The sequence below is a fragment of the Perca flavescens genome, chromosome 7, assembly GCF_004354835.1.
Source record: "Perca flavescens isolate YP-PL-M2 chromosome 7, PFLA_1.0, whole genome shotgun sequence".
Classification (NCBI taxonomy): domain Eukaryota; kingdom Metazoa; phylum Chordata; class Actinopteri; order Perciformes; family Percidae; genus Perca; species Perca flavescens.
The window spans coordinates 30,250,993-30,272,128 of NC_041337.1; the positions used below are offsets into that span (position 1 = coordinate 30,250,993).

Here is a 21,136-nt window from a genome sequence, read left to right on the forward strand (position 1 = left end):
ACATCTGCAGGAAACCGTCCGAGAAGGTGTTTTCAACCCACACGTGAAGCTAATATTAGCTTCATCAGCTAGCTAGCTGCAGCTGATAAAATCTGCCGTCGACGAGACTGTGTTCTTTAACCTACTCATAAAGCTAACGTTAGCTTCATTAGCTAGCTAGCGCCAGCTGATAGAAGCTGCTGTCGACGGTTGTCTTTTGAGCTGAAAAGAATTCAGTCACCAACTAGAACTGAGAAGCTTTAGTCAACCTCTGTGATCAACAACCCATTGTTTTAAAAAAAAAAAAAAAAAAAAAAACTAGAAATAAATGTGCCACTGTTATCTTTATAACATGGGTGCATATGTGCAATGCGAGAACAAAATATTTGAAAGGCATGACTACTGGGGGTGGGGCTTATGTCTTTTATGAATTAATATTCACCAACAGTGGTGCTGTATTTTCAGCACTCAGAGATTTGATTATTTGTACATGTAGTCAAGATGCATCTGAACCACATCACAACATACCACCTATCAGTGTTCATGTACTCTCCTTATACTCACTTGATCGTAGTATTTGTTGATGTACTTGTACAGCTCATGTAAAGCCACAAGGCAGTTGACCTCAGCAGCATAATTCTGTTTTGTGAGAGTAAAAACAAGAGAAGTGAAGAAACGGCGGGGGGCGGGGGCGGGGGCTGTGGAAAGGCTGATAGAAACTGCATTGGTTGCCATTCATATTTTATTTCAAACTCCACATCTAGCTTGTTAGGCACCCAACCAGATGGAAAACTTCCAGGACATGAAATGATTTATGTGTTCAACCTTACGAAAAAATAGAAAATACAATATGTTTGCAACATGGGGGAACAAGAGCAGTTAACCTACACGAGAGAGTTCAGCTAGAGCTGAGTTCATCTCCTGGTCACTGGCGGAGATGGTCTGACGGATGTCTCCATAGTACCTGGGGAGAGAGAGGAGCAAAAGGTTACAGTATGTACTGAAAAGAAAGAAAGAACGGCATGGAATAATTGGTGGAAACAATGATAACATATACTCTTTCTATTCCTTTCTAATATTGTATTGCCTTGCAGTAAATAATCTACACATGTTTTAAATGTAATGGATTTTGATGCCTCAAGTGTCTTGAATTCCTTCGGGGTGGTATTTCTTTTAGGGGGTTGTGGCTTGTGGCTCATGAGATTAGTCACCCCACAAGCCCACAAGACACTGAACCCCAAGTTTCCCGGATGCTGTATGTATAGCTGTCCACATTTTAACCTGTTAAAATGCAGTCGTTGAATTTCACTACATTGAACTGTGTGTTTGTTACAAATAAAATGTGTTTGTTTTACCTTGACCTCATCCTGAGAGCAGACTGCGTGAAGAACATGTACAGTATGTACAGACCAACTGATGTGAAACTGCCATAATACCAACTACATAACAGGATTTATCTTAAAGCCAAACTCAGGGGAGTCAGACAGACAAACATCGCTGCATCACTAGAGCTAACAGTTGCTTTTCGGAATTTATAGTTTGTCCAATAAAAAGTTCAGTCATGTCATATTTAGTCTCGCATTGCCAGACCTTCCTCCAGAGCGCTGCGGAAATATGAATGGAAACAGAGTTTTCTGCAGCGTTTATCCTTATTTTAATTTAGATAAGATTAGGCTTATAAAACAGGTATATTTGTTACAGAAAAATCTTGTCAAGCTAAGCTTTGAAACATCAGCAGTGTAATCTGCAGCGTTTAATGTGCAGCAGACAGTAGTAAGTGCAGCAGTCTGCTCTCAGACCATCCATGCATGGAAGCCTGGCAGGCTTAGTCTACCCTATGTCTGCCGCTGACAGATTGTCCGAGGCATCCGTCTCTCCTTCCTTCCTTCCCTCCCTTCCTCCCTCCCTCCCTCTGCTCTCCTCCAGAATGTGTTTTATGCCTGGGGTCAGTGTGGCAAACGGCTGCCATATTCTTACCTCTCCACCATCTGTTTGTAGCGCGGGATGTCTCTGGCGTACAGCAACTTGTTGATGGGAGAGTCCTGTGAAGACAAACAGAGAAATGAGTCCTGAATATCACGTAAAACAGGTGATATAGAGCTTTGTTGATGTAATGTGTCAGGTGAAGGCCCATTATCAGATGATCTGTATTATTTGGTTTTTCATCCATGTATAAAAATTAGGGCTGGGATGAAATGCTTTTGTCCCGATTCGATTATTTCACGATGCATGTGTGCCGATTTGTATTCGTGATTTTCAAGTATTGCGATTCAATAGTATTGAGTATTGTGATTTTCTTTTCCTTCTTTAACAAAAAACTAAAGTTGAATAATACACTTCCAGAGACAATATATCATGAGACATTTCTAAAAACTAATTGTTTTTCTAAAAAAGAATGCACATCACATGTCAGTCAGTCTGACATTTATTTCATTTGTGAAGAAGAACATAACATGGATTTTCTGCATTTTCTGCTTTTGCTCCGCTTAGCTGGAAACGGATATGAAGCGGTACCGTATGTTTAGGTGAATCATTGGTAAAAAAATATTATTAATAAAATATTGATTCTAGGGAAAAGAATCAAATTTAAAAAATCGTCGCAAAAAGAAAACATTTCACCCCCCCCCCACCACCCCTAATAAAGATGTGACGTGAATGTACTGTATATAGTCATATTATTGTACCACTGTATAGTACAGTGATGTCATTTCACCCTATTGTGCTAGTATAGTGTTTTTGGATTTGTTTATTTAAAGCAGAGCCACAGTGGTATAAAATAATACTGTTCTAGAACATTGGCAGTGCCCTAAAGTGATAAGCTCACCCGTCCCAGTTTGTGGTCCGCGATGGTGCAGGAATCCATAAAGGTCTGGGCGATGACGGACAGCACAGCATCCACGTGGTCTGAGGTCTGCACGTCAAAGATGAACTGTGGGTTCTTTAGGATATTGATCCAGAAGCGCAGCGGTAAACTGTTTGGCAAGACAAGAAAGTAGGTGCACATGTGAACAGTGATCCACTGATAATAATGCATTTTAAGACAGCATATTTGTATGTTAAAGAACGAAAGAAAGAAAAAAAGATGCTTTAACCTTTCGTTCAGATTACAAGCTTTGGGAAAGACCAGAGAGTTCTGTGATGCGGCTTTCACACCTCACCGGTTTGCTTTGATTTGGATTACATCACATTCTGATGCATTTGGATTCAATTCAATTTTATTTATAGTATCAAATCATAACAAGAGTTCTCTCAAGACACTCTCCAGATAGAGTAGGTCTAGACCACACTCTATAATACACAAAGACCCAACAATTACAGTAATTCCCCCAAGAGCAAGCATTTAGTGCAGTGTTTCCTCTATGATGATTTGCCCGTGGCGGCCCCCCAGGGCAACATTTCTGCCCCCCACGGTATCAGAAATAGGGCTGCATAGTTAGAGTGCATGTTGGAGAACATTTGTATTTTAGGTGCATTATTTACATGCTGAAGTAGTTTCACTGCATTAAGATCATGTTATTAATAGGGGGTTTATTGTTATTTGCTACAGAATGCCTAGCCTATTTGTCAAGATCAAAGTTGGCCTATATAGTAACTCTTGTTGCAGCAAAGTGTCAGTTCTGTTTCATTGGAAGGGGGGGGAGGGAGGGGTTCGGACCTGCCTCCACTGCTAAAAAAACCCTAAAGGAAACACTGGAGTGTGATAGTGGCGAGGAAAAACTCCCTTTTAGGAAGAAACCTGGTACAGACCCAGGCTCTTGGTAGGTGGTGTCTGACGGTGCCGGTTGGGGTTGTGATGAACAGTGGCAATAACAATCACAATAAAGATACTGGAACAGTGAGTAGGAGGAGTGTTGAGGACTAAACAACCGCTTCAAGATGACTCTGGTGAGGTTTGTTTATGGTGTAAACGCAGAGCATATTAACTGCAACATTTTATAATAGTAGATGTGTGATTTTGGCATGAATTCCAAGATAAACTACCATCAAATCTGCATGAGTCACGTATAGTTTTATTTCTGTTCTTTTATTTGCCTCCGGCACCACATACACTAATAAAATGAAAAACATTATAATCATAACTTCATGCAAGATTATTTGGTTACCGTTGGAACATGTACTGTATGCGTGTCGGCGTGTGAGTGCGTGGACTTTACCTGATCAATCAGAAACTGAAACAGTGGTGGGGTGAGAGTGCCCTGCATTTCAAATGCATCTTAACATCTGGTCATAGGAAAACAGGGCAATCAGCTGCTGCCCATATGTTCTGTGTGGGTACGCTTTACTGACACAAGAGGTTCTTAAAACGTGAAAAGTGTGTTTAGAACTCATAGGTCATATGTCGTTGGCCTTGTGACCAGTTCTGGATTCTAACCCTGCCTCCTGACATCCAAAACATTTTGCTAAGCTGCTGCTGCTGGCCAGTTACCTGTTGGTTTTCCAGATGTGGATGGTTTCAGGGTCCGTGATGTTGTGCTGCAGAGCCTGCTCATCCAACAAGTCAAAAAAGTATTTGACGGCCAGAGGTACAGGGCGACTGGTGCTGAGGATCGCCGTGAATAAATCGTCCACAAACTTCTGCAGTGTGCCCTGAGACGGAGCAGATGAAGAGAAAGCGATAAATGAGCCAGATCTATCCATCATCATCGTTGTTGACTTCGACAACATAGTTGAAGTCGTCATCATCTTTATTATTATTAGAGCCCGACCGATAAAGGATTTTTAAGGGCGATATCGATATAAATATTTGGTGATTTAAAAATCAGATATATCGGCCGATATATATATTTTTTTTAAATCCAGAAACGCGTAACAAAATATAAACAGATTTCCATTATCCATTATCGATGCAAAGTGAAAATATTGATAAATAATGTCTGTAAGATTTCCCATTATTTTAGATTCCCACTACACAGTATTTTTAGTCTTTCTATTAAAAACAACTGTTTGTTTTTAATTTAAATGTCTGGAAGAGCTCAGTTAGAAAATTCTCAAATCATATTTTAGTTGCTTTTTTTGAGTTGCTATGAATTTAAAGGAACACGCCGACTTATTGGGACTTTAGCTTATTCACTGTAACCCCCAGAGCTAGACAAGTGGATACATACCCTTCTCATCTCCGTGCGTACTGTAACACTGTCTGACGGCTCCAGCATTAGCTTAGCCTAGCACAGATCCTGCAGGTAACTGGTTCCAACTAGCCTACTGCTCCCAATTGTGACAAAAGTGACAAAATAACTCCAACTTGTTCCTATTTACATGTTGTGATTTGTAGAGTCACAGCGTGTACACAAAACAACGTAACATGAGACACAGCTGTCTTCTAACCGTAAACAAACCGGGAACTATATTCTCAGACAGGCTTGCTGCGAGCATATCACTCCGCCCAAGTACTATATTCTTCCGCCTGAGAATATAGTTCCCGGTTTGTTTACAGTTAGAAGACGGCTGTGTCTCATGTTTTTTGTACATGCTGTGACTCTACAAATCACAACATGTAAATAGGAACATGTTGGCGTTATTTTGTCACTTATTCAGAGCAGTAGGATTGCTGGAACCATTCACCTGCATGTTCTGTGCTGGCCTGCTGCCGCTGCTGGCGTCAGACAGCCTTACAGCACGCACGGAGATGAGAAGGGTATGTATGGACATGTCTAACTCTGGGGGTTACGTTGAATAAGCTACATTCCCAATAAGTCGGCGTGTTCCTTTAGGTTTGTTAAATGGACGTTGATGACATCGTCTCGTATCGATCGCAGGCCCCTGAATCGTATCGTGACAGAATTTAAGCTATCAGCGAATATTGTATCGTTGTCCAAAGAATCAATATAATACTGTATTGTGATAAAACTTGTAATTTACAGCCCTAATTATTATCATTGTTATTATTATATCTTATCTATTTATTTATTTTGCTGGCCGTTGGTGCTCTAGGGTGTGGTTTTGGTGGGACTTAGCTCCTCTGCTGGTCTGTAAAATCTCATGCTGACTCACTTCATACTCTGTATCTACCGGGGAGAATCCACAATGGGGAAAACTAAACAGGTTGATGCCAGTTGTCTACTTTGCTGCCTGGAGGCAACACAAAGTCCAATACTGTTGCTCTGTAACAAACTACGTTTTTTGGATCATTTCATTAAAAGAATGTGGATGCAAAACCTTTTCAAATATGAGTGCTTGAGCCCCCGCTTGATGGATACCATCTAATCAGTTTTACCTTCATGGAGAGCAGTCGTGTGAGGTAGATCTCGGGGATAGCCTTGGCCCTCTCGCCGCCCCTCTCCCTCAGACTACCTCTCCTGTGCTTGGGCAGCTCCGACTCCTCACTAGCTTTCACCAGATGCCAAAGCCTCACTCCTCCCTCCTCCCCATCATCCAGCATAGGGGTCTCTGGTAGGAGGAGACAACAGTCAAATGAGTACATTGGCTGTAAAGTATATATGGCTGCAAGCTAAGAAATACTAAACAAGGTATTATTAAAGCTCTGAACAAAGGCCAGGATCCTGAGATAGCCAGATTGAGCGGTTTTCTCCGGTTTAGGGAATTTCAGTGTTTTGAAATTTCTTTGGCTCCAAACGTATATTCTGAGTGATAAAATTATCACAAATATAACAGCACATGATGGTCCAGATAAATATAGTAGCTATATTCAATAGTGTTGCCTATTTCTGTGATGTTTTACAACTACCTTTATTGCTGACTCTCAGCTTCCCACTTTATACTATCCAGTCCAAAAGAACACATGCATACACAGTCAAACAGCGACCTCCCCTGGTTACTTAAATTCTGTGCAGCTTCACTTATCCAGTAGTTACATCTGGATACAGCTGCCCATGCACACATTAAAGACATCTGGATATCAGTGTGTGTTTAGGAGAAGTTGTTAAAAAAAAATGTCAAGACTCAATGGAAATGAGCATAATTTGGGATCTTAAATTCTGAAAATAACAAAGCCTGATTTATATTTAAATCCCATCCTAAAAATGGTAAAAGAAAGGCTAAACTGAGTCCAAATAAAAGCTGTGATAGTGCTAATTATCTTGGTAAACAAGTTAGAATTGCATTGGGCAATATTGCATGATATTTCTTTAAAATCTGGGGGTTGTATATATATTATGTGAGGATTCCCAGATGTATGTAAAACTGGACTAAAGCCTAAAAGTCTTTATGAGAAAAGTATAACAAAATCCGAAAAGCTCTTTTGGCCATCTTAAATGTAGTTTAAGCCTAATAAAATCCTAACTTCAGCTCCTCATACTCCTCTCTTGTTAGGAAATGCAGAGTGCAGGCTTCAATATCATGATCAGATCACGAGGTAAGGATAACATCTGTGCAATGTAAATCAAGCTTAATCCGAGCACTGTTGAAAACTGATGAAGCGTTATTATGGGTGAACCCCGCTGTCATGCCACTTTGTCTACGAGACGTTCCATTTCATATCCCTAGCGTGTGTACAATCCAAAAAAAAGTGCACCAGACTCACTTTCTCCAGGCATGTAATCGTGGCTGTCATGGAGGTGATTTTTGTTGTTCCTGGGGACGAGTGCGACCGTTGCTCCATCAGGAACCTGCAAATGAAGCTCAGCGTAAATTCTTTGAGGAAGACTTCTGAACTTCATCCACCTCTCTCTCTCTTCCTAGAACTGATCAGCTGTTTCGAGGCGTTCACTTTTCAGTTAGACCAACCAGAATTGGCCATGAATTTCACGAGCCAATCACAGCATGGCCTCCCTGCTTTAATTCTGTTCTTCTCTCAGTTGTCGTTTCAGGCAAAGTGTGCAACCCTCCTCCCCCCCTTCCGCCTCCAGCCATTGTCACCCACAGCACCCTGGGACCCGTTGGGTCCCGTCAGGTCCCGTCGGCTCCTTCGGTCCGGTCTTCAGGCTCCTAAACCACCACCACCAGTGTCTAGACTCCATCGGGGGGATATGCCTTGGCTTCTCTACCCATTTAAAATTATTTTTGTAACGATGGAGTCTAATCTTCAAAGACTCTGTACATTTCATATTATGCATATGTACAAATAAAACTTTGCATATTCTCCTGATTGAATTGCAGTCGTATCACAACTGTAACCGGGGATTTCCACTAGATGCGTAACAGCTGCGGACCGGCTCCGCTGCGTGTCTGCTGCGTGCTCCGCCGTCCGTCTATACCCACCGGGTCCGGATTTGTTGCCGAACGGCTGCGGCCGTGACTGACAGCTGTAGTCACGAGGACCCACAAGTTCTAGCGAATTCACGTAGAATAGAACCACAAAACCAACAACAGTTTGTTTCCATTCGGAGGAGTAGAGGGGAAACGACTCTGTGCTGTGTTTTCAAGGTGTAGTAAATATGTAAATATGATCCGCCGTGTGAAAGGTGTATTTTATTTTGAAAATTAACCGGATATTTATTTTGTTTCTGTGCTTGACTTCCTGTCCCGCACTATCTGCCGTGTGCTGAATTGCTGCGGAGCTCTCCGTCGTCCGTCAAAAATAGAAGCTGACTTTAATGGAAACGTAATGACTCCGTCGACGTTCTGGAGACGTTCCGCATCCAGTGGAAATTGCCGGTCACACTTCCTGCCTAAAACAATCAACATGCATGTTTTATATGTGTAAGTATGTTAGTGTTGGTTTGACTTTCACTTACCTTGTAGTGTTGCAGTGTATTAAGGCGCTTCCATAAACCTTGTACTACAGATGTCAGGTCCTCATCTGATAGGATCAGGTGACCTGCAACACCTGCACGCCACTCTGGAGGGAAAACAAATGTACGTAACCCCATGCTACTGCTTTTTTCAAGAAGACTACAACATATAGGACACGCGAGGAAATGGTTTTCATCTCTTTTGGTAATCCGGGTGCACAGGGAAAGGCCTGGAAATTCTTTGATCAAAAGATTTAACCGTTTGCGTTTGAATACTTTAATCCTACTTTATAATATCAACAAAATGGATTGCCTGCAGTTTTAAAGCAGGATTTGTGCAGAATAAATGTTTGCTGTGTGGCATTCATAGCTACGACTGGAGAAATGTCCTGTGCTTGAATATTCACAGTGAAAATGGAAACTAGCCCACTAGTTATTGTGATCAAGTGCTCTGTCTGACCAACGGCCCACATCATTACTTACAGTCTAAAGAGAAGCGTGGTGTTGTGAAAGAAACTGGATTTACCAAGATGTAATGAGTCAATGTGTGGCCTCTGGGAAAAGGAGGTTCCCTTCCAGGTTTGTTCCAGAAGTTTCTCTTTCACTTGGGTGATGGTGTCACAGTCCAGGACTTTGGCCGGTACCGTCTGAGTGGTAGCGCCTCCGCTGGCGGAGGCAGCTGGCATCACAACATTCAGGGTCTGGACAGGTGAACGGGAGGGCTGATTATTGGCGGAAATATTGGAATGCTGCTATGCAGAATTTTAGATTGTGTTCAAGTGTGTGCAGTTGTCCATAGTGGTTTGAGTAAAACTTGTCATCTTAATTTAGTCTATCAAATTTAAATTTGGAAAGAAAAAAAATCAGAGGGCCCTATTTTAACGATCTAAGCGATCGGCGTGAAGCGCCTGGTGCAGGTGCGTTTAGGGCGTGAACGAATCCACTTTTGCTAGTTTTACGGCAGAAAAAAAGGGTCCGTGCGTCAGGCGCATTGTACAAAAGGGTTTTACTTAGTGTCTTAATTAATCATAGTTGTGTTTTGGGTGTAACAAGCAATAAACCAATCAGAGTGTCATCTCCCATTCCCTTTAAAATGCCAGGCTCGTTTGTACCTTGGCGCATTGCTATTATGATGGAGGATTTGCTAAACAGGAAGGAGAGATTTCCAGGAGAAGTAACTGATCTGCTCGTGCATGAAGTGAAGTGAAAGTGCGCGAGCAGATCATATATGGCACGAGCACTATGCCACCAAAACTCCACGAGGTGAAGCAGGTGTTAAAATAACGAAATGCTTTAGAGACGGCTTTTGTTGGTCAACGGCGCGATCACTTTCCGCTGCCTCAAGATAGCAATATGCCAAGAAAGCACCTGAACACACCTCCCTGTTAAGACCAGCACGCCCATGAGGATTGATTGTATTGTCATACTGTAAAACTGACATTGTACCATAACACTGCCTGTGTTAATATACTGTATATTGTATCTACTGTATGCGTGTTCTGACCAGCGTGCGGTACTCCACGTCCTCTCGCAGCAGCCTGTTGTCATTCAGTGTGTACTTGGCTTTTCCTGTCACAGCGTCCACAGGTCCCTTGTCCACCTGGTGCTTTATTGCTCTGAACAGCATGTAGAAGGACTCCCCTGCTGATTCCTGGCCAAGCATAAAAATGGAAGGTCAACAACGTCCTAACACTGAATAATATTATTAAGAGTCATTCATTCAGTGTCCTGACTGAGTGCTCCCCTTTGCTTCTGAGCAGCCCGGATTGGACACCCTGTCAGCGGAGAGTTATGGCATCAAATGTTATGATCCAGGTACAGAGAATAAACATCATAGCCTGAGGCTCAATACAAGATTAAAAATTTCCATTTCTTTCCATTTAAAACATTACATCATGTATATTATATAATATATTAATAGTATTCATTCTTGTGGAAAAAATTGCAGCAACTAAGTTGCAAGATTAAAGCTTTAGTGCGTAACTTTTTGATATTAACGAACGTCTGTTACATTCAAGCCATTGTCAAATGAGTTGCTACAAAGCTAACTAAGACTCTCAGCTCCATAAAACTCTTTCTGCATTTCTCAGCATGGCTATGCTCACAAACTTCGCGCGCAGAAACTCGAGTGAAGATAATGATCTCTTCTGAAGAGTCCATCATGTTTTATGGCTACCAGCAACTGTGTGGAGGAGGGGTGAGGGGGGTGCACGATCACAGAAGGCTTGTATCAGAAACCACGCACTGTAGCTTTAAGTAGGACATAGAGACAATAAAACTTATAATAACACAGCTATAATGACTGTTAACCACAGGAGTGGCTCTCAACCTGGGCGGTTGGAAGAGGTCAATAGATAAATAAGGGAGTAAATAAGATAAAATATATAATTGTTATGTTATACAAAGTTGTATTGGCTTTTTGTGTGTATTTACTCAAATGGTTGCTTTTTCTTATTTCTTTTACTTAAAAGGAGCTCTAAGCGATGTTGGATGACGTTATTCTTGTTGACGTTCAAAGTATTTTCAAACAAAACAAAACTAGCTCGCCCCTCCCTCCTCCTTATCCCGTCCCCTCCACCTCCCTTCTATGCTTCAGCACACTCACCCCCCCCCCACCCAAATCCTTCTTGTTGGTTATTGGTTGAACGCTGGAACACGGTTTGTTATGTTTTTGTGGTCCAGGTTGGCTGCTTTGTTTTTGTTGGAGTTAGTGGACCCTGGGCTGTCTACAGAGGCCAGGTTTTTTTTTTTTTTTTTTAACTGTGTTCAGGGGACAGGCAGCTCGCGGATAGTGAGGAGAGGTTTGCTGTATGTGACAAAAAATGTTGTAGCCTAAAAAATGCGTGACGTCGCTTAGAGTACCTTTAATTAAATAAAACAGGATTAATCCCTACTCACTGATCTGCGGTCAGGTGTAAAACATGAGTGTACATACCCTCAGAAAGGTAAACAGACAGATGGACATCCAGTTTGTCAAAAGCTTCTCAACCACCGATTCCGTTCTGGAGAAGGAAGAGTAAGCAAACAATGTATGGATGAAGAAAGCACCTGTACTAAAGATACCTTGATAAACTGACCGACGGACTTGACCCTCACCTCCTCAGCATCAGTTTGGGGTTCTTGGCCACATACTGTTCCACTAGGTCGTTGAGCAGTGTCTTCAGGATGTCTGTGAAGTACTCCAGTTTACCATGCAGGGCTACAGTCAACAGAGAGGCCACGTAGGCCCGGTCCCTTGGGGAGAATGTCCGCTGGACCTCCAGAGTGTGAATAAACTGGAGACACAACCAAGACAAGAAGATGTCAAGAAAAAGTGCTTCATCTGTTGTAGAAATATATTGGGTTTTAGAATAAGAATGTCCTGTAGCCTGGGATGGCCTCGCTGTCTCCTCCTGTCTGGCATTAGTAAGATAAGACGTGTTCAAATTTAGAGGAGCAAAAGTGCTCCTGATAAATTTGATAAACATTTGGAACAGAATGCACCTAATGAAATATCTTAAAGGAACAGACAATCTTTAGGCCATGAGAGAAGAAGAGAATGAGAGCGATCCCAAGGCTAGCGCGCAACTTCGCTATCTTCTTGGAGACAGAAAGTCTGAGTGATATCCAACCGATTGGAGGAACCTGAAGATGAATAAAAGAATAGGGAAAAGGAAGGTCCGGTGTCAGACCCGGAGAGACTTTGCTGGTGGCTAGGTTGAGAAAGTCTTGAAGGAGCGGCTGATCCATATGCATATGATTGTCTGCTTGCAATATCATTTTACTAAAGATTGTTATAGTTTAACTGAACGAATCCTGAGTATTCATTTCCTGGTCTGCCCTTCAACAAACACAAAATAAAAGGGGAAAACTTGAGAAGTGACCGGTGGAGTCAAAAAGACTCTGGCCATTTGAGCCGGAGTAGCATCTTTTCCTACACTATCTGTAAGAGCAAGTTATTGCGAAATGTAGTGTACTTGAAAAGCTGTATTACACTTTCTACACAAAAAAAACATTTAATGCTACTATATGAGAGAGAAAAGGGATGGGAAATTTTAATGCGAAGATCTTTCCCAATAACAAACTGTTCCCGGGGTGTAATGTGGTTGTAAATGGCTCTTCAGTGCACCTTTAAAACAAACCCTTTTATTTAATAATCAGTTTAAGGAAAAACAAACATAACCATGCTGGCTGACCTTGGTGAGAAAGAGTTTGCTGTTGAGCAGATTGGACAGCTGAACCAGCCCTTGCTCCACGGTCTGCCTTCGACTCTCGGGGACATCCAGATCTCGTCTCAGGGGCGAGTCCCGGTGGCCTGGGAAGAAAATGCGCTCGGCATATGCCCGGTAATCCAGGAAGGGAATCCCTGAACCCACCAAATCACTGGACATGTCCATCATCTCTGTCATCAGGTCTGAAGGAGGGTAAAAGGAAAGGAGGCCTCAGTTTGTGTACAGTATCTTCCACATGTTGGGACAATTATTGAGCGGATGTTATTGGTCTAAAAGTTCGAAGCTTTGGCCTGTACCTGTGAACTCCTTCTTGCAGCGGTCCCTCACACTGGTCTCCAGGTTTTCCAGCTGGATCTGCACCTTCTTGTAGTCCCTCATGGCCTGTTTGCTCTTCCTCCTGACAAAACGACAACGATGCAGACAACATTTAGGCAAAGAAATAAAGCAGCACTAGGTTAGGAAGAATAAGACAGGTGTAGAAATAAAGTAGCATTGGATGACTGGAAATCATATTCTAACTACTGTACATTGCAGCCTGTTGCGGACTGTACGGAAAGACCGTTAAATTAAAGTGTTTACCTGTATATGAGGACTATGATGAGCACAATGAGAGCCACTATGGAGGCTCCCACCCCGACTCCCACCTGAGCCTCCAGAGGAAATGTAGACTGGGCCTGGCTGTCGTACTGCACTCTGCCCAGAGAGAAGTTTAGATTCCCCATTCTCACCTGGAAAGCACAGTTACAGACTTTTTGACACAATAAAAAGGAGAAAAAGTCAAAGTGACGGTTAAGCATGCAATCACGCACTGTTGTTCCTCTTAACGGATTTGCTCCAAAATCCTTAAGCGGGATTTATGCTTCTGCGGAGGCCTGAAGTTTATACTTGTACATTGGTGTGTGCGTTCATCTCTTTAAGAGAATAGCATGCACACATGCCCCCCTCGGGATATCTCCCCTGTGCTTTCTGACCACTTGCGGAAATCTGTTGCAGGAAAAGTTAACCCTCTCCTTGATTTTTTTGAGAGGTGCACGACAGGTCACGGCGTAGGATCCTGCCTACTGAATGTAAACGTGCAACACGAACTCCGGCTTCACACAGTAACATTTACTCACTGTGAACTCAGGCAGACTGTCCATGCCATCCAGTTTCTTGCTGGCTGTGACTGAGGGCTGCTGAGCTGGGGGTTCACAGTACAAGTGGTTGTGGGTCAGGGTCTTCACCGAGCACACCCCCGCCCCGATCCGAGCCTCCACCTCATGCTTATAGATGGCTAGATCCAGGTCCTCTCCCTAGAGGGGAAAGATACAACATGACATACAGTAAGACCTGTTGGAGTTAGGCCTGTAACGATTATTACATCCTAGTCTAATCGCAATATTTGTGCACTTGTGTTATTACATCATCTGGGTCACATGACAGTGCTATAACCAAAAGATGTAGCCTGGGATTGATTCAAAACTTTATTTGTTTGAAAAAGAAATGCAAAAATTCATTTGTTTTTTAATTTGACTGAAAGAGACAATTATATTGTTAATCACAACTATTTCTGAGGCAATTAATTATACAGCAAAATTTGGAATTGTTACAGCTCTGGTTGGAGTTAAACTGCAATATTCACTATCTATGTAGGAAATCTCAGTGTTGATAATTATAACAGCGGAGACTGGCTCGTACACTGGGGCTATTTCTTAAACACAGTTTGGAGTAGAAAGAAGTGAAGTTGTTGGCGCCCACCTCGACAGAGATGATGCTGCCTGGTTTGTGGTGGTACGGTTTGCTGGGATCGTTCTGGTTCAGCAGGTAGAGCTGCGGGTTGGGCTCATAGCTGAAGGCTTCATTCCCCACGGTGCTGAAGTCAAAATGGAGGCTGTCCAACAGGAAATGAACTCTGACCCTGGCCCTCCTGGCATCTGGACCCACTGCCGGAGTCGGACACAAGATGAGGGAGGAGCTGTTCACTGTGCAGAAAGACTCGTACTGGAGGGGGGCACAGGAACAATGAAGTTAGGTGTATTAGGGGCATAAAAGAAATATTAGTTTGTAAAGGAAAATAATGCACACCATCACCACTCTCCAAGAGGAGTTTTATTTAAGACAACTAAAAAAAAAAAAAAAAGGAGGCTCATATTAGGGCTGTCAAGTTATTGAAATATTTAGTCGTGATTCAATTGCATGATTGTCCATAGTTAATTGCGATCAAACCAAAGATATCCAGTAGTATGTATACAAAAAACCAACAAAGACCGGCATAGGTGAAATCACTGCATAAGTACATGCCTAAATATTGCCATCAATCCACTTAATCACACATTTATTAACTGTTCAAATGTACCTTAAAAGGGATATTTGTCAAGTATTTATTACTCTTATCAACATGGTATAACGCGAACCTTCCAATTAGGGCTGGGCGATATGGAGAAAATCAAATATCACAATATTGTTGACCAAATACCTAGATGTCGATATTGCGACAATATTGTAGTGTTGACTATTGGTGCTTTAACAAAATGTCATTTACAAAATGAGATTTTTGATAATAATCTCCAGAAATGATTTTAACGACTTGGGGTGGTGGATCTCTGGCGTGTATTAAATCCTGTTGTTAAAGGCTTCACCCATTTTTCATCAAGACATAAATCTTTCTCTCGAATTGACTTTATTTTTTCTTCTAGAGATTTGTTTTATTATATTGTTAATGTTAATTTATTACCAGTGGCTTTTTCTGACCATAATGCAGTGATTGCTTCTGTGTTGTTAAATTCAAATCCAGCTAGGGCCCCTAGATGGCGTTTTAACTCCACGCTACTCCGAGATGAAGTATTTAAAACCAAGTTTTCAAGTCAACTATCAGACTTTGTAAACATAAATAAAGGTTCTGTGGAGGACCCGAGGACAGTCTGGGATGCTGTTAAAGGTTTTATTAGGAATTTTACTGTAGGTTATGCCTCCAACATAAGGAAAGCTCGTTCATCCAGATTACATAATTTAGAGTCCAAATTATCAGCATTAGATAGCCTATTACAACAAAGTTATGATGAAGAGGTTAGGCTTCAATTTGACCTTGTGAAAAAGTAAATAAATGCTGTTATGAAACAGTGGGCCAAATTTTTAATTCATAGGACGCGACAGTTGTACTATTTTAATGGGGCTAGACCCAGCAGTTTATTAGCCCTTAGATTGCGGTCCAATGAACATTTTGCGGATATCAGTACAATTAAGTCCAAAAATGCTACTTTCCGCAGCTTTTACGCTGATTTATATAGCTCTGAGATATCACACAATCAGGATACTTGTGACAATTTTCTAAACAAAATACTGCTTCCTAAGCTGCCTGAGGAAGACTCTCTGGAATTAAACACCCCCATTACCTTAGATGAGCTTAAGGAGGCAGCTCTTGATATGTGTAGTGGCAAGTCCCCTGGGTTGGATGGAATTCCTCGAGAATTTTATACTACATTCTGGGACAGTTTGGGCCCACTACTCTTGAATATGATCCAAGCCGCTATTGAGAGAGGGTCCTTTTCCAGGGATGTGAATATTGCAGTTATTACGCTTTTGCTTAAAAAAGACAAGGACCCCAATGATTGTTCAAATTATAGGCCTCTATCACTTCTAAATGCTGACTTGATAATTCATGATAAATTGCTCGCGCGGAGGCTCCAGCCGGCCATGACTCAGCTTGTTAACTGTGACCAGACAGGCTTCATTAGAACTAGATTAGCATCCGATAGTGTTAGGAGGTTACTCCATATAATTCATGGGTCATCTTCGTTGACTCCTCCTTCCGCGGTCCTTTCCCTAGATGCTATGAAAGCCTTTCATCGTCTGGAATGGCCATATTTGTGGTCAGTGTTGAAGCTCATGGCTCTGGGGTCCTCTTACATTCATATGATCAAGGTGCTGTATGCGAACCCCACAGCCATGATTTTGACAGGTAAGACTTGTTCTTCACTGTTCAACATAGCCAGAGGTTCTTGACAGGGATGCCCCCTAAGCCCGCTTCTTTTTGCACTCTCGCTAGAGCCACTGGCCCAGACAATACACATAGATAAAGGCATAAACCCCTATCACAATGTGTGGGTCCAATCATCATATTTCATTATATGCAGATGACATCCTTCTTTTTTTAGGCAACCCACTGCAGTGCATTCCTAACATTTTAACTATTTTTGACAGTTTTGGCGAGATTTCGGGATATAGAATAAATTGGTCAAAGTCTGCACTTCTTCCACTAAATGACGCAATGAGAAACTCAGCATTACCCTCCGGTATACCAGTGGTTAAACAATTTAAGTATTTGGGCATTGTGATTGGTGCTTCATTGCAGTATATAATTAAGACCAACTATGAGGGCATCCTGTCTAAAATTTCCTGTAACTTGGATAATTGGTCTTCACTTCCAAATTCTCTTAGATCGCGCATCTCGATTATCAAAATGAATGTACTCCCTCAAATTAACTTTGTGAGCTCTATGCTGCCCTTGCCTCCCCCTTCTTGTTTTTGGGATAGACTACAGAGCATAATTACTAAATTTGTATGGAATGGCAAACGTCCACGTCTTAAGCTTTCCACGATGCAACGAGATAGATTCGCTGGTGGACTTGCACTTCCGAATTTTAAGCTATATCACTGGGCTTTTACTTTACGTCCCCTGCATATTTGGTATAGTGATAAAATGGATGTTTTGTGGCGTTCCTTGGGGGGAAATCTAGTTCTTCCTCTGAAGTTAGATGAAGTTTTATTTGCCAATATTCCTCTAAAAAAGTTTACGCTCCGTTTCGGTCCTTTAGTGTCACACGCTCTGTCGGTCTGGAGAGCAGCAGAAAAAGCTTGTAATATCCGTTCTAATTGGAATCCCTACTCTCCTATCTTTAATAATGATGGTTTGCTAATTGGTAAGCGCCCTATAAAGATTGGCCAGTGTCGTCAGTGGTTCGACAAAGGAATTCACTCCTTGGGTGATTTAATGGGTGACAAAGGCCTTCACTCCTTTGAAGAACTCTCCATTCAATTTAACCTTCAGAGCTCTACCTTTTTTTTTTACTTACAGTTGAGGGCAGCTATGAAGGCTTATGGGGTCCCTTGGTTGGCTCCTCTCAAAGACCACCCTTTACTTAAAGTGTTACGTGAGACCCGGGGTACAAGAGGTTTGGTTTCTAAATTATATAACTTTTTTCTGGAAAAAATGCTTCCTACTCTGACAATAGACTCTTCATGGCGGGCAGATATTCCGGACCTTTCCCCCAGTTTTAATTGGGACAGTGTTTGGGCTATGGTAATGCATGCCTCAAGGAATCCGGATCATCAACAAATCCATTTTAATTTTATTCATAGGACTTATATGACTCCACGTAAGCTCTATAGTATGAAGCTTAAACCTGATCCTAATTGTACGCTGTGCCATACAAGGGAAATGGGTACTTTTTTTCACATGATTTGGGAATGCCCTGGGGTTGCTTACTTTTGGAATATGGTTAAAGAAAGTTTGTCCACTTTATTAAATGTTTCGGCCCCCTTGTCCCCCTCTGTTTTTATTCTAGATGATCTTTCTGATATCCAACTTAACAAAACTCAGAAACGAGTGTTTTTAGCTGGTTTGACAGCCGCTAAGAAAATAGTAGCAACGAGATGGAAACCTCCACATTCTCTTAATAAGCAGTATTGGGTTCTCACATTTATAGATGTGGTGTATCTCGAATTTTCCACTGCACGCATTCATGGCGCAAGAGAGGACACCATTAGACTCTGGGCCCAAACATTGGAAAAACTCAAGGGTTTACTGAGTTGAATTTCTACCCCCTTTTCTCTGGTTTTTTGATCATTTTGTTTTATTTTTGTTGTTCTTGTTCATCTGGTTCATTCATGTTTTCCTCATTATTATTCATATGTCAACTGTCGTAGATTTCTCTCAGCTCTACTCCACTGGTTTAATTATTATCCCCCCTTTCCTTTTTTTTTTTATGGATATTTTCTAACAATTCTAATAATATGTAGTACTTAAATATATTTGTGTATATTTTGATATATGTTCTGTAGGTTTGTTTATTATTTATTTATTTTATGTAATCTCTCTGTATATTTTGTTATCCCGCTGATATAGTGCCCTTTATAGCCTATTTATCATTGATTTATTCATTTTTATTTCGTACTGGCGTAATTGCTGATTGTTTGTCTTCGTCGTTACATGTCATGTTTAAACTATGTTAAAACAATAAAAATTTGATAACAAAAAAATAAAAAAATAAAATACATTGTCTTCAATACCCAGACATTTAAAAAAAGAATACATTTTAAAGCTGTAATTGCAATACCGTGAAACCGTGGTATTTTTTCCTGAAGGTTATCATAACGTCAGAATTGTATACCGGCCCATGCCTAATCCACAGCCCCCTGCAGTCCATACAGTGTTTCCTCTATGTGGATTTTGTAGTGGCGGCCCACAGTGGCAACATTTCTGTTATTCAGACAGACCTGCCCCCACTGCTCAAAAAAATCCAAAAGGAAACACTGCCATACTAGTCAGCATAACAGAAACTGTGTTAATGTGTTAGTTAAAAGTTTTTGCCATTCAAACGAATTTGCGTTACCGCTTTAACGTTGACAGCCCTAGCTTATAAACTCTGCAGGTTCAAAGAAAACGATTAAAATCCACAGTTAGAAGACGAGTACATTTCCTACCTGTTTGACGTGACAGAGTGTACCCTCCGGGCAGTCCGCCTCGGGGACGATCCTCCTCCATCTCTTCAGTGGACGCCGGCGATCCTGTCCTCTGTTCGGGCTTCCGTCATTCCTCCCTTTGAAGCTCCTTCTCCTCCTGGGAGGGAGAGTATCAGGAGGACTGAGGGTGACCCTCATTTTTGGCTCTTGGACCACATCCAGGTTCTGACCAGAAACTCTGATGATGCGGCCTCCGCTGCAGGGGATAGTAGAAGAAAAGAATGGTTTATTTGTTATATTTCATGTGACGATTCAAAAACTGAGTGGGGATATTCAGTAAACCTGTCACAAGTGGCTGCCGGGAGCGCAAAACTTTGCTTCACCACAATCTTTGAATTTAGTATTTACTAAAGACTACGGAAAGACCTCAAAAGAAAGTATTTTCCGGCTGCTGAACTGGTTGATGAGGAGACATTTTTATAACAAGTCTCCTGTAACTTTAACAAAAGAGGAAATGAAAACTCAGCATTTAGCTGTAAGACATGATCATCGCTTGCAAATGTTCCTACAAACACATCAGCATCCTGAGCTACCACACTAAGCTTTCAGCCTCTGAAACGCCTGAGCAAAAGCACAAGTAGAGGCTTTCTGGCTATTCACTAATCTAGACTGCCTAATGTCTCCGTTGAAACAGCAAAACTTAAACCTTAACTTTGAACTGCATCCCGGCCATAATCTTAAGATAGAGCTGGGATTTTCTTGCTCTAAGGGATAGAGATGTTCCGATACCAATACCAGTATCGGTATCGGCTCCGATACTGCCTAAAACGCTGGTATCGGTATCGGGAAGTACTGGAGTTTATGCACCGATCCGATCCAAGTAGTTTATTTATGTTCTTTTTCCGTTATAACCGACTGTCAAACTGGAGAATAAAAGAAAGTTGTACGACATTCATTGTTTGTGTTTGTTCATGTTTTACAAAGAGTTTAACCTGAGCCAGACAGACAACAAAGATAGAAATAATATCACATCCATACGGGGATAGTAGTATACAGCTGTTATATCACATCCCTACAGGGATAGTAGTATACAGTTGTTAAAACATAATAAAATATATTACCCACTGGTATCGGATCGGTACTCGATATTGGCCAATACGCAAGTTCAGGTATCGGAATCGGTATCGGGAAGCAAAAAATGGTATCGGACCATCTCTACTAAGGGAACACTGCCATCACAGCAACTACCAGTGTAACATGCATCATTAAATTATACAATGGATTGGAAATATTTGAACGCCCGAAAGATTGATAACCACCTGAGGAAGCTTTTTGACGGAGCAGCCATTGAGATGTTGGGGTTGGGGGTGTAATGATACACCAAACCCTGTAGGTGTCGCTCTGTGCCACCAAACCGCACAGTGATGCCATGTTCTCCTGTTCTGTTGCTGCCTCTGGTCAGACAGCTAATCTTATCCTCCTGGATGCTCAGCCTTGAACAGAAGAGGACATATATAATTTTTCTTTACATTTTTACCCACTTTCTAGTCATTTTATACCAAACTAAATTAGTAGTAGCAGTAAATCCTACTGCTACACAAAGAAAAAGTTTGCTTTTATAACTCTGAAACGTAAACTCATACTCTTAATTCATGG

General features: G+C 41.6%; 1 protein-coding gene across 4 annotated transcripts in view; it reads right to left on the reverse strand.

Annotated features, from left to right (window-relative positions):
* LOC114558920 (plexin-B1) overlaps positions 1-21,136 on the reverse strand; it is a 76,540-nt gene that overhangs the window by 3,138 nt on the left and 52,266 nt on the right. For all 4 annotated transcript variants that reach the window (XM_028583221.1, XM_028583220.1, XM_028583223.1 and 1 more), the window contains 19 exons: positions 20,800-20,973; positions 19,502-19,736; positions 14,558-14,800; positions 13,936-14,112; positions 13,400-13,548; positions 13,117-13,217; positions 12,785-13,002; positions 11,706-11,884; positions 11,545-11,611; positions 10,114-10,260; positions 9,136-9,310; positions 8,613-8,716; positions 7,460-7,544; positions 6,194-6,366; positions 4,406-4,566; positions 2,804-2,951; positions 1,957-2,021; positions 868-943; positions 544-618 (listed from right to left, as the gene is read on the reverse strand). In XM_028583221.1, coding sequence (XP_028439022.1) covers positions 544-618; positions 868-943; positions 1,957-2,021; positions 2,804-2,951; positions 4,406-4,566; positions 6,194-6,366; positions 7,460-7,544; positions 8,613-8,716; positions 9,136-9,310; positions 10,114-10,260; positions 11,545-11,611; positions 11,706-11,884; positions 12,785-13,002; positions 13,117-13,217; positions 13,400-13,548; positions 13,936-14,112; positions 14,558-14,800; positions 19,502-19,736; positions 20,800-20,973 — 2,752 coding nt within the window. The remainder of the gene's footprint in view (positions 1-543; positions 619-867; positions 944-1,956; positions 2,022-2,803; positions 2,952-4,405; positions 4,567-6,193; positions 6,367-7,459; positions 7,545-8,612; positions 8,717-9,135; positions 9,311-10,113; positions 10,261-11,544; positions 11,612-11,705; positions 11,885-12,784; positions 13,003-13,116; positions 13,218-13,399; positions 13,549-13,935; positions 14,113-14,557; positions 14,801-19,501; positions 19,737-20,799; positions 20,974-21,136) is intronic.